The sequence below is a fragment of the Oncorhynchus masou genome, unplaced genomic scaffold (genome assembly GCF_036934945.1).
Source record: "Oncorhynchus masou masou isolate Uvic2021 unplaced genomic scaffold, UVic_Omas_1.1 unplaced_scaffold_1723, whole genome shotgun sequence".
In the NCBI taxonomy this organism is placed as follows: Eukaryota; Metazoa; Chordata; class Actinopteri; order Salmoniformes; family Salmonidae; genus Oncorhynchus; species Oncorhynchus masou.
In genome coordinates, this window is record NW_027007402.1 from 26,064 (window position 1) to 39,503 (window position 13,440).

Sequence of the window (13,440 nt, forward strand, 5' to 3'; positions counted from 1 at the left end):
TGGCTAGTTGAAACAGTACAGAGAGGATCATGTAAAATAATGGATTAAAATCATTTATCACAGCGTTGGCAAACCATGGTTGACCAACTCCCTGACCAAAATGGCTGACCTTCATACCATCACAAGAAGGTTGTCCTTTCTAGGATTCTCAATCCTAATTTTATAGTTTGCAGTCACACAGACACCAGATACTATCGTAGATGGTGTTGCTGTTAGTTTGAACTGTTGCTGTTAGAGGTTTTCAGTGTTTATATATATATATATATCAGCAAAAATAAATGTCTTCTCACTGTCAACTGCGTTTATTTTAAGCAAACTTAACATGTGTAAATATTTGTATGAACATAACAAGATTCAACAACTGAGACATAAACTGAACTGAACATAAACTGAAGTTCCACAGACATGTGAATAACAGAAATGGAATAGTGTGTCCCTGAACAAAGGGGGGTCAAAATCAAAAGTAACAGTCAGTATCTGGTGCGGCATTAAGTACTGCAGTGCATCTCCTGTTGCCGGTGATGTCTGGTGAGGACCTGCCTTACAACAGGCCTACAAGCCCTCAGTCCAGCCTCTCTCAGCCTATTGTGGACAGTCTGAGCACTGATGGAGGGATTGTGCGTTCCTGGTGTAACTCAGGCAGTTGTTGTTGCCATCCTGTACCTGTCCCGCAGCTGTGATGTTCAGATGTACCGATCCTGTGCAGGTGTTGTTACACGGGGTCTGCCACTGCGAAGACTATCAGCTGTCCATCCTGTCTCCGTGTAGCGCTGCCTTAGGCCTCTCACAGTGTAGACATTGCAATTTATTGCCCTGGCCTCATATGCAGTCCTCATGCCTCCTTGCAGCATTGTCTTTACGACCATTCCACAGGTGCATGTTCATTAATTGTTTATGGTTCATTGAACAAGCATGGGAAACAGTGTTTAAACCCTTTACAATGAAGATCTGTGAAGTTATTTGGATTTTTACGAATTATCTTTGAAAGACAGGGTCCTTTTTTTTTGCTGAGTTGATATATTTTTTTGATGTTCAGATGTTGTTTGGTTGTTGACCCTGAACTCTTTGTCTTCCCCAGAGGTCATACACGTTGATAGTGGAAGCCTTGGACGCTAACAACGACACGAGTGGTGAGTAGCTCTGTGGGTGTGTTGGGGGGGGGTGCTGACCTGGCTCCAGTGCAGGAATATGTCTGTTTTGCTACCTGGCCTACCAGCTAAGGTCAGCACCCCCCCCCCAACATAGTACAATTCTATTCCACAATTTCTGATATCACGTTCCTTTTATTTTCCTGCATAAAGGAATAATAATATTATTATCTAGGTTTTACCTTATGGAGGGAAATACCTCTACTGCCAGTCATTCCAATTAGACTGGTTTGGATTTCTCCCTGACCAAGATGGCTGCCATTTTCAGCCCATTCTGGAACTTTGAGTGTTAATGACATAGCTCCTCTAGGAATTGAATAGGTTCCCTATGGTGAACACTGTATGGGGTCGCTAGGGAAACGGCCTGCCTGTCTGCTCGGGGAAGAGCAGACTGAGGGGCCGAGGAGAGGTAAAAAAAAAACGTCAAGAAAATCTAAATGGCAGTGGCAGCTGTACAGACTACTCATCCAAAACGCTTCTCAAACACGGCAGAAATCTGACACTATATGATGCCCAGTCTCCTTATTAATTCAGCCAGTTACTGAGATTACTAGCAAACCGAAGACACAGCTGAGCTCAGCTGCTTCCTTTTTCCCATGTTGTTATTTACAAACCAACACGTGACAGGCTCAACTGTTCTGGGGAACTACGGTAAACTTCATCATGTAAATAATGTGACAGCTGAAATGAAGAACGCAGTCTGCTTTATCTCCTAACGTATTGCATAAATTGACTGCAGGTATTAACTTAAAAAGTAGCTTCGAATATTACAATTTATTGAAACGTTTCAAAGAAAGTTTCAATGGTATTGATGGTGTTCAAAATCATCAACACGGTACAGTGTATGAGATTGTGCAGTAGTGTTTGTGTGTTGGTTTATGTTTCAGATCAACCTGTCGACATTTCATCATGGCACTGTTATGTAGCACCATGTCGACTGAGTTGGAAATTGTGTGAGACATTACAGTGTTGGGTTGGATCCTGTGAGGTCACTAGTTGGCATTAAAAGCAAAGTGTCAACATCATAATCCCACATTTGAAAGTGTTTGTCGCTGTCAGGCTATGCTGTGGTTCTGGTGGATACCTGCTGGTTTCGTTGGTTGGAGGTGAAAGGTTATGTTAGCAGCATTTTGATGACCCCTGACCCCAGCTAGAGAAGGTGTGTTGGCTGTGTTGGCCAGCTACAATACAACATTACACCACTACATATCTACAATACAACATTACACCACTACAATATAAGAGCGTCTGCTAAATGACTTAAATGTAATGTAAATGTTATACAACATTACACCACTACAATACAACATTACACCACTACAATACAACATTACACCACTACAATACAACATTACACCACTACAATACAACATTACACCACTACAATACAACATTACACCACTACAATACAACATTACACCACTACAATACAGCACTATACCACTACAATACAGCACTACACCACTACAATACAACTTTACACCACTACAACATTACACCACTACAATATAGCACTACACCACTACAATACAACTTTACACCACTACAATACAACTTTACACCACTACAATACAACTTTACACCACTACAATACAACTTTACACCACTACAATACAACTTTACACCACTACAATACAACATTACACCACTACAGTACAACATTACACAACCACATATCTACAATACAGCATTACACCACTACAATACAGCATTACACCACTACAATACAGCATTACACCACTACAATACAGCATTACACCACTACAATACAGCATTACACCACTACATATCAACAATACTATTGTTTGTGTGTGTGTCTGTCTCTCTCTGGGTCAGTCTGTGTGTACATTTTAAAGTGAATAATCTGAGACTGTGTAATTCCGTTACCAAGGATTTGCCCGGTAGATACTTGTGTAAATACTTGACTTTATGCATGTTTCTCTCTGTGTGACTTAACTCTTGACTTTATGCATGTTTCTCTCTGTGTGACTTAACTCTTGACTTTATGCATGTTTCTTTCTGTGTGACTTAACTCTTGACTTTATGCATGTTTCTCTCTGTGTGACTTAACTCTTGACTTTATGCATGTTTCTCTCTGTGTGACTTAACTCTTGACTTTATGCATGTTTCTCTCTCTGTGTGACTTAACTCTTGACTTTATGCATGTTTCTCTCTGTGTGACTTAACTCTTGACTTTATGCATGTTTCTCTCTGTGTGACTTAACTCTTGACTTTATGCATTTTTCTCTCTCTGTGTGACTTAACTCTTGACTTTATGCATGTTTCTCTCTGCGTGACTTAACTCTTGACTTTATGCATGTTTCTCTCTCTGTGTGACTTAACTCTTGACTTTATGCATGTTTCTCTCTCTGTGTGACTTAACTCTTGACTTTATGCATGTTTCTCTCTGTGTGTGTGACTTAACTCTTGACTTTATGCATGTTTCTCTCTGTGTGTGTGTGACTTAACCCTTGACTTTATGCATGTTTCTCTCTCTGTATGACTTAACTCTTGACTTTATGCATGTTTCTCTCTGTGTGACTTAACTCTTGACTTTAAGCATGTTTCTCTCTGTGTGTGTGACTTAACTCTTGACTTTATGCATGTTTCTCTCTGTGTGACTTAACTCTTGACTTTATGCATGTTTCTCTCTGTGTGTGTGTGTGTGACTTAACTCTTGACTTGTCTTGTTTGTAGCCTGTGTGTACAAAGGAGTGTGTCTGTGTGGGAGAGTGGCCTGTGTATGAGAAGGACAGAATACATTGAGTGAAGTAGGAGAAAGTGCTGAGTGTTGTTTGGCAGGAGTCCTGGCTGGATGTGACTGTGGTTTCTGGTGTCAGTCTCACTCTGTAATTACTGGTGGCTGTGGCGAGTGTGGCTTTGTCCCCAGCCGGGGGGGTGGGGGAGGCAGGCAGTGGGAGGGTCCCCAGTTGGGGGGGGGGGGGGTAGCCTAGTGGTTAGAGCGTTGGACTAGTAACCGGAAGGTTGCAAGTTCAAACCCCCGAGCTGACAAGGTACACATCTGTCGTTCTGCCCCTGAACAGGCAGTTAACCCACTGTTCCTAGGCCGTCATTGAAAATAAGAACTTTTTCTTAACTGACTTGCCTAGTTAAATAAAGGTAAAATAAATAAATTTATTCAGGCAGTGGGAGGGTCCCCAGTCAGGCAGTGGGAGGGTCCCCAGTCAGAGGAAGAGAGGCAGGCAGTGGGAGGTTCCCCAAAATGAGAAAAAAAAAATCCAGAAAATCACATTGATAGGATTTTTAATGAATTTATTTACAAATTATGGTGGAAAATAAGTATTTGTCAATAACAAAAGTTTATCTCAATACTTTGTTATATACCCTGTGTTGGCAATGACAGAGGTCAAATGTTTTCTGTAAGTCAACACACTGTTGCTGGTATTTTGGCCCATTCCTCCTCCTCTAGAGCAGTGATGTTTTGGGGCTGTTGCTGGGCAACACAGACTTTCAACTCCTTACAAAGATGTGGGATGGGCTGAGAGGGTGGTCTATGGTGATAGGCGGGATGGGCTGAGAGGGTGGTCTATGGTCATAGATGGGATGGGCTGAGAGGCTGGTCTATGGTCGTAGGTGGGATGGGCTGAGAGGGTGGTGTATAGTGATAGGTGGGATGGGCTGTGAGGGTGGTCTATGGTGATAGGTGGGATGGGCTGAGAGGGTGGTCTATGGTGATAGGCGGGATGGGCTGAGAGGGTGGTCTATGGTGATAGGTGGGATGGGCTGAGAGGCTGGTCTATGGTGATAGGTGGGATGGTCTGAGAGGGTGGTCTATAGTGATAGGTGGGATTGGCTGTGAGGGTGGTCTATGGTGATAGGTGGGATGGGCTGAGAGGGTGGTCTATGGTCGTAGGTGGGATTGGCTGAGAGGGTGGTCTATGGTGATAGGTGGGATTGGCTGTGAGGGTGGTGTATAGGGATAGGTGGGATGGGCTGTGAGGGTGGTCTATGGTCATAGGTGGGATGGGTTGAGGGGGTGGGATGGGCTGAGAGGGTGGTCTATGCTCATAGGTGGGATGGGCTGAGGGGGTGGGATGGGCTGAGAGGGTGGTCTATGGTGATAGGTGGGATGGGCTGAGAGGGTGGTCTATGGTGATAGATGGGATGGGTTGAGAGGGTGGTCTATGGTGATAGATGGGATGGACTGAGAGGGTGGTCTATGGTGATAGATGGGATGGGTTGAGAGGGTGGTCTATAGTGATAGGTGGGATGGGCTGAGAGGGTGGTCTATGGTGATAGATGGGATGGGCTGAGAGGGTGGTCTATGGTGATAGGTGGGATGGGCTGAGAGGGTGGTCTATGGTGATAGGTGGGATGGGCTGAGAGGGTGGTCTATGGTGATAGATGGGATGGGCTGAGAGGGTGGTCTATGGTGATAGGTGGGATGGGCTGAGGGGGAGGGATTAAATAGTTTATTTGTTAATGTATTATTGATATGTGACTGATGTGTATATAAAGGTACCATGTTTGTAAAAATGTAGCAGATAAGCTGTAAAAAAATATATATATATTTGTCCTCCGAAAAGGGGGGTTATAAAAATAAATATTTATAGAGCACAAAGCCGCGCACACAGCCGCGCACACAGCCTCGCACACAGCCGCGCAATCTCCATAGAAAAGATTGGCAGTAGAATGGCTTTTCTGAAGAGGTCAGTAACTTTCAACATGTAACCATCATATAGGATGCCACCTTTCCAACAAGTCAGTTCATCAAATGTCTGTCCCGCTAGAGCTTCCCCAGTCAACTGTAAGTGCTGTTATTAGGAATTGGAAATGTCTAGGAGCAATAGCGGCTCATTAGCAAAGTGGTAGGCCACACAAGCTCACAGAAACGGACCGCTGAAGTGCATAGTGCATTTTAAATGGTCTGTCCTTGGTTGCAACATTCACTACTGAGTTCCAAACTGCCTCTGGAAGCAACGTCCACACAATAACTGTTCGTCGGGAGCTTCATGAATTGGGTTTCCGTGGCCGAGCAGCCGCACACAAGCCTAAGATCACCATGTGTAATGCAAATGTCAGCTGGGGTGGTGTAAAGCCATTGGACTCCGGAGCAGTGGAAATGCGTTCTCTGGAGTGATGAGTCGTGCTTCACCATCTGGCAGTCTGACAGACACATCTGGGTTTGTGGGATTCCAGGAGATCACTACCTGCCTCAATGCATAGTGCCAACTGTAAAGTTTGGTGGAGGAGGAATAATGGTCTGGGGCTGTTTTTCATGGTTTGGACCCCTTAGTTCCAGTGAAGGGACATCTTAACGATACAGCATACATATACTACCTTTCAAAAGTTTTCGAAAACCTCGTTCAAGGGTTTTTCTTAAAAAAAAAAATCTAAACTATGAAATAACACATGGAATCATGTAGTAACCAAAAAAGTGTTAAACAAATCAAAATATATTTCTATTTGAGATTCTCCAAATAGTTACCCTTTGCCTTGACAGCTCTTGGCTTTCTGAAGGAAAAATACGGTTTTTGTGCCAATGGAATATATCTGGTAAATTTGGTTTCAGAAAACCAAAACTTTACATGTTGTGTTTTATATTTTTGTTCAGTATAGTACGGTCGACAGCTTATCACAAGGTGTTAGAACTCACACGAGCAGCACCTTGAGACTTCCTTAACATTAGACACCAACTGCTGTTAATAGACACACACCACCCGACAATGTCGTTCTGTCCTGTATAGAAAAACCAGCTGGAATATTAGCCTTTGTTCACCCAAGTTTCCGAGAAACATTCTCCAGGTCCCGTTGATAGGATAGTCTTGAACGGAGCTCATCCAGGTTGTTCTCCAGTGTTTCCGAGATACAGGATATTCCAGTTCTCCAGGTCCCGTTGATAGTCTTGAACGGAGCTCATCCAGGTTGTTCTCCAGTGCCAAGAGGGGTTATGAGAATATTTACCCTCTGCCGTATCACAGTCTCTTTTGAGTATCAGCCAGAGGGAAGGAGAGAATGGGAGAGAGGAGAAAATGACGCCAGAGGGGATGGCTGCTGTTTTTTTGGTTCTTAACCCCCCAAAAATAATTTGGTAACTTTTTTATTTTGTACATAGTTGCTGCTACCGTATGAGTCGGCCAGGAAGGATATACTACAAACACCCGAGCAGGCCCTCATCCGCGTCATTCGCTGGAGAAGGAAACGGAGATTACGCAGAAAGAGATGGGGGTGCCTTGTGAGGATCAGGCGATGATCTGCCTTTGCCACCGTACTGTTAGCTAACATTCAATCGCTGGAAAATAAATGGGATGAATTGAAAGCACGTATATCCTATTAACGGGAAATTAAAAACTGTAATATCTTATGTTTCACCGAGTCGTGGCTGAACGATGACATTGATATCATACAGCTGCCGGTTTATACACACTATCTGCAAGACAGAACAGCAGCCTCTGGTAAGATAAGGGACGGGGGCCTATGCATATTTGTAAACAACAGCTGGTGCACGATATCTAAGAAAAGTCTCACATTTTTGCTCGCCTGAGGTAGAGTTTCTCATGATAAGCTGTTGACCACACTATCTACCTACAGAGTTTTCATCTGTATTTTTCGTAGCTGTCTCCATCCCACCACAGAGCGATGCTGGCACTAAAACCACACTCAATGAGGGGTATACCACAATAAGCAAACAGGAAAACGCTCACCCAGAGGCGGTGCTCCTAGTGGCAGGGGACTTAAATTCAGGGAAACTTAAATCCATTTTTACCAAGTTTCTATCAGCATCTGAAATGTGCAACCAGAGGGAAAAAAACTCCACCTTTACTCCACACACAGAGACGCATACAAAGCTCTCCCTCGCCCTCTATTTGGCAAATCTGACCATAATTATATCATCCTGATTCCGGCTTACAAGCAAAACCTAAAGCAGGAGGCACCAGTGACTGGGTCAATAAGAAAGTGGTCAGATGAAGCAGATGCTAAACTACAGGACTGTTTTGCTATCACTGACTGGAACATGTTCTTGGATTCCTCCAATGGCATTGAGGAGTACACCACATCAGTCACTGGCTTCATCAATAAGTGCATCGATGACGTCATCCCCACAGTGACCGTATGTACAGACCAGAAGACATGGATTACAGGCAACAATCGTACTGAGCTGCTGCTTTTAAGGAGCGGAACTCTAACCCGGAAGCTTATAAGAAATCCCGCTATGCTCTCAGACGAACCATCAAACATGCTAAGCATCAATACAAGACTAAGATCGAGTCATACTACACTGGCTCCGATGCTCATCGGATGTGGCAGGGCCTGCAAACTATTACAGACTACAAAGGGAAGCACAGCCGAGAGCTGCCAAGTGACACGAGCCTACCAGATGAGCTAAATAACTTCTATGCTCGCTTCGATGCAAGTAACACTGAAAAATGCATGACAGCATCAGCTGTTCCGGATGACTGTGTGATCACGCTCTCTGCAGCCGATTTAAGACCTTTGAACAGGTCAACATTCACAAGGCCGCAGGGCCAGACCTATTACTAGATGTGTACTCCGAGCATGCGCTAACCAACTGGCAAATGTCTTCACTGACATTTTCAACCTCTCCCTGTCTGAGTCTGTAATACCAACATGTTTCAAGTAGACCACCATAGTCCCTGTGCCCAAGAACACTAAGGTAACCTGCCTAAATGACTACTGACGTCTCTAGCCATGAAGTGCTTTGAAAGTCTGGTCATGGCTCACATCAACACCATTATTCCAGAAACGGTAGACCCACTCCAATTTGCATACCGCTCAAACAGATCCAAATATGATGCAGTCTCTATTGCACTCCACGCTGCCCTTTCCCACCTGGACCTATGTTGACAATGCTATTCATTGACTACAGCTCAGCATTCAACACCATAATGCCATCAAAGCTCATCACTAAGCTAAGGACCCTGGGACTAAACACCTCCCTCTGCAACTGGATCCTGGACTTCCTGATGAGCCCCAGGGGGTAAGGGTAGGTAACAACACATCTGCCACACTGGTCCTCAACACGGGGTCCCCTCCGGGGTGCGTGCTCAGTCCCCTTCTGTTCTCCCTTTTCACTCATGACTGCACGGCTAGGCACATCATTTGCCGATGACACAACACTGGTTGGCCTGATCTATGAGACAGCCTATAGGGAAAAGGTCAGACACCTGAACGTGTGGTGCAAGGACAACAACCTCTCCCTCAACGTGATCAAGACAAAGGAGATGATTGTGAACTACAGGCAAAGGAGGACCGAACACGCCCCCATTCTCATCGACAGGGCTGTAGTGCAGCAGGTTGAGAGCTTCAAGTTCCTAGGTGTCCACATCACCAACAAACTAACATAGTCCAAGCACACCAAGACAGTCGTGAAGAGGGCACGACAAAACCTATTCCCCCTCAGGAGATCGAAAAGATTTGGCATGGGTCCTCAGATCCTCAAAAGATTTTACACCTGCACCATCGAGATCATCCTGACGGGTTGCATCACTGCCTGGTACGGCAAGGCTACAGAGGTTAGTGCGTACATCATTGGGGCCAAGCTTCCTGCCATCCAGGACCTCTATACCAGGCGGTGTCAGAGGAAGGCCCTAATAAATGGCTCCAGCCACCCCAGTCATAGACTGTTCTCTCTACTACCACGTGGCAAGTGGTACCGGAGCACCAAGTCTAGGTCCAAGAGGCCTCTAAATAGCTTCTACCCCCAAGCCATAAGACTCCTGAATATCTAATCAAATGGCCACCCAGACTATTTGCATTGACCCCCCTTCTATGCTGATACTCTCTGTCTATGCTGCTAGTCACTTTAAAAACTCTCTGTTATTATCTATGTATAGTCACTTTAAAAACTCTATCTACATGTACATATTACCTCCCCCTGTATATAGCCTACATTGACAATGGTGCCCCCTGTGTATAGCAAATTGACTCTGTACCGGTACCCCTGTATATAGCCTCCACATTGACTCTGTACCGGTACCCCTGTATATAGCCTCCACATTGACTCTGTACCGGTACCCCCTGTATATAGCCTCCACATTGACTCTGTACCCGTACCCCCTGTATATAGCCTCCACATTGACTCTGTACTGGTACCCCCTGTATATAGCCTCCACATTGACTCTGTCCCAGTACCCCCTGTATATAGCCTCCACATTGACTCTGTACTGGTACCCCTGTGTATAGCCTCCACATTGACTCTGTACCGGTACCCCCTGTATATAGCCTCCACATTGACTCTGTACTGGTATCCCCTGTGTATAGCCTCCACATTGACTCTGTACCTGTGCCCCCTGTATATAGCCTCCACATTGACTCTGTATAGCCTCCACATTGACTCTGTACCCCCCCTGTATATAGCCTCCACATTGACTCTGTACCGGTACCCCCTGTATATAGCCTCCACATTGACTCTGTACCGGTACCCCTGTTTATAGCCTCCACATTGACTCTGTACCGGTACCCCCTGTATATAGCCTCCACATTGACTCTGTACCGGTACCCCTGTATATAGCCTCCACATTGACTCTGTACCGGTACCCCCTGTATATAGCCTCCACATTGACTCTGTACCGGTACCCCTGTATATAGCCTCCACATTGACTCTGTACCGGTACCCCCTGTATATAGCCTCCACATTGACTCTGTACCGGTACCCCCTGTATATAGCCTCCACATTGACTCTGTACCGGTACCCCCTGTATATAGCCTCCACATTGACTCTGTACCGTACCCCCTGTATATAGCCTCCACATTGACTCTGTACCGGTACCCCCTGTATATAGCCTCCACATTGACTCTGTACCGGTACCCCCTGTATATAGCCTCCACATTGACTCTGTACCGGTACCCTGTACTGTATATAGCCTCCACATTGACTCTGTACCGGTACCCCCTGTATATAGCCTCCACATTGACTCTGTACCCCATGGTCCACCTCTGTACCGGTATCTGTATATAGCCTCCACATTGACTCTGTACTGGTACCCCCTGTATATAGCCTCCACATTGACTCTGTACCGGTACCCCCTGTATATAGCCTCCACATTGACTCTGTACCGGTACCCCTGTATATAGCCTCCACATTGACTCTGTACCGGTACCCCCTGTATATAGCCTCCACATTGACTCTCTACTGGTACCCCTGTATATAGCCTCCACATTGACTCTGTACCGGTACCCCCTGTATATAGCCTCCACAATGACTCTGTACCGGTACCCCTGTATATAGCCTCCACATTGACTCTGTACCGGTACCCCTGTATATAGCCTCCACATTGACTCTGTACCGGTACCCCCTGTATATAGCCTCCACATTGACTCTGTACCGGTACCCCCTGTATATAGCCTCCACATTGACTCTGTACCGGTACCCCCTATATATAGCCTCCACATTGACTCTGTACCGGTACCCCCTGTATATAGCCTCCACATTGACTCTGTACCGGTACCCCCTGTATATAGCCTCCACATTGAGGCCTAAACCACTGACATTTCATTTCTGAAGTGATACGTCTTGGTGTGTTTTGTATACCATTTAGCTGTGGAGCCTGCAGTCTTGCTGGCTTGGTCGAAGTGGCTATCGGATTTAATTAGCTCCTGCGCTAGGTAATTTTCAGTTTTGGGACACTAGTGCAAATGGAGTGGTGAAGGAAATGGGGGATTGGTTGAATCCCAAATCTGTTTTCTCCTCGAACGATTGGTGTGATTGGGGATTCAGCCAATCTGTTTTCTCCTAGATGTTTCCTCTCTGTCTATTTTAAAGCCCCAGTGCCCCAGTGAGTTTCCTGTGAAATGTTACAGCCTGAATTTTACAATGATTAAATTGAGATTTTGTGTTAATGGCCTACAAACAATACTGCGTAATGTGAAATTGGAATTATGTTTTTAATTTGTTTCTCCAATTAATGATAAATGGAAAGATGAAACATCTTTAGTCAATAACTATTTAACCCCTTTGTAATGGCTGCATCATGTTATGGGTATGCTTGTCAACGGCAAGAACTAGTGAGTTTTTTTAGAATAAAAGCAAATTAATTAGATCTAAGCATGAAATATAGCCTACACCTTCACAGTAAATCCATGTATTTTATACAGGTCTAACGATGATATCTAGAAAATGTAGTCTATTGCAGAAGAACAGAATAACATACTCTGACTTGTCCTTATGTTATTCCCTGATCTGGCTATACCAAATGGCTGTGGGCAACTTAGAATTGTGTGACATTATTTTAGAGTATGAAGAATACAACTGAACAAAGCTGAATAAAATAGAAAGGATATTTTCTCCAAACGATTTCCAAGAGAGTGTGAACATGAGGCTATTCTGTGTTGAGCGGTTTACAAAGAAACGGGTCCTCCTATATGCTCCATTTAGAGTTATTATTGTAATTTAATAATTTGTGATACAAATGTTACACTTTATGTTTAGATTTGTTTTATACATTCTAAGGCTGCATGATGCCACTCTGATAATGATTTAGAATAACGTCTCTGTTTCTGGCCGCACACACTTCATCAGTCTCTCATTCACAGTTTGACAAGCACTTGATAATATTCTCACCCATCGGACTATTCTTCATTCAATCTGATTTTAACATATACAATCGTAAGTCTACAGCCTTTCTTATTGGCACTAGCAGAGAGCATCAGCCATATACCTGCTGAGTCGTGCTGCACATATTCACTATTTGTCATTGTCGGGTCGGTGCTAGTTTCTTCCTCTAGTTTAGATGGACATTATATTAGTGTCTCCCCTTCTCATTGGTCTGTTATATGGACAACATCATAGTGTCTGCCCTTGTCATTGGTCTGTTATATGGACAACATCATAGTGTCTCTCCTTCTCATTGGTCTGTTATATGGACAACATCATAGTGTCTCCCCTTCTCATTGGTCTGTTATATGGACAACATCATAGTGTCTCTCCTTCTCATTGGTCTGTTATATGGACAACATCATAGTGTCTCTCCTTCTCATTGGTCTGTTATATGGACAACATCATAGTGTCTCTCCTTCTCATTGGTCTGTTATATGGACAACATGATAGTGTCTCTCCTTCTCATTGGTCTGTTATATGGACAACATCATAGTGTCTCTCCTTCTCATTGGTCTGTTATATGGACAACATAAACTCAGAAAGAAACAAAGAAATAAATAAAGAAACATCCCTTTTTCAGAACCCTGTCTTTCAAAGATAATTCGTAAAAATCCAAATAACTTCACAGATCTTCATTGTAAAGGGTTTAAACACTGTTTCTCATGCTTGTTCAATGAACCATAAACAATTAATGAACATGCACCTGTGGAACGG

At 44.2% G+C, this 13,440-nt stretch overlaps 1 protein-coding gene across 1 annotated transcript in view; it reads left to right on the forward strand.

The window, feature by feature from the left end:
- The window catches only part of LOC135532096 (protein jagged-1b-like), a 61,028-nt gene that overhangs the window by 19,031 nt on the left and 28,557 nt on the right, over positions 1-13,440 (forward strand). Inside the window, exon 3 of the mRNA XM_064959734.1 lies at positions 1,079-1,130. Coding sequence (XP_064815806.1) covers positions 1,079-1,130 — 52 coding nt within the window. The remainder of the gene's footprint in view (positions 1-1,078; positions 1,131-13,440) is intronic.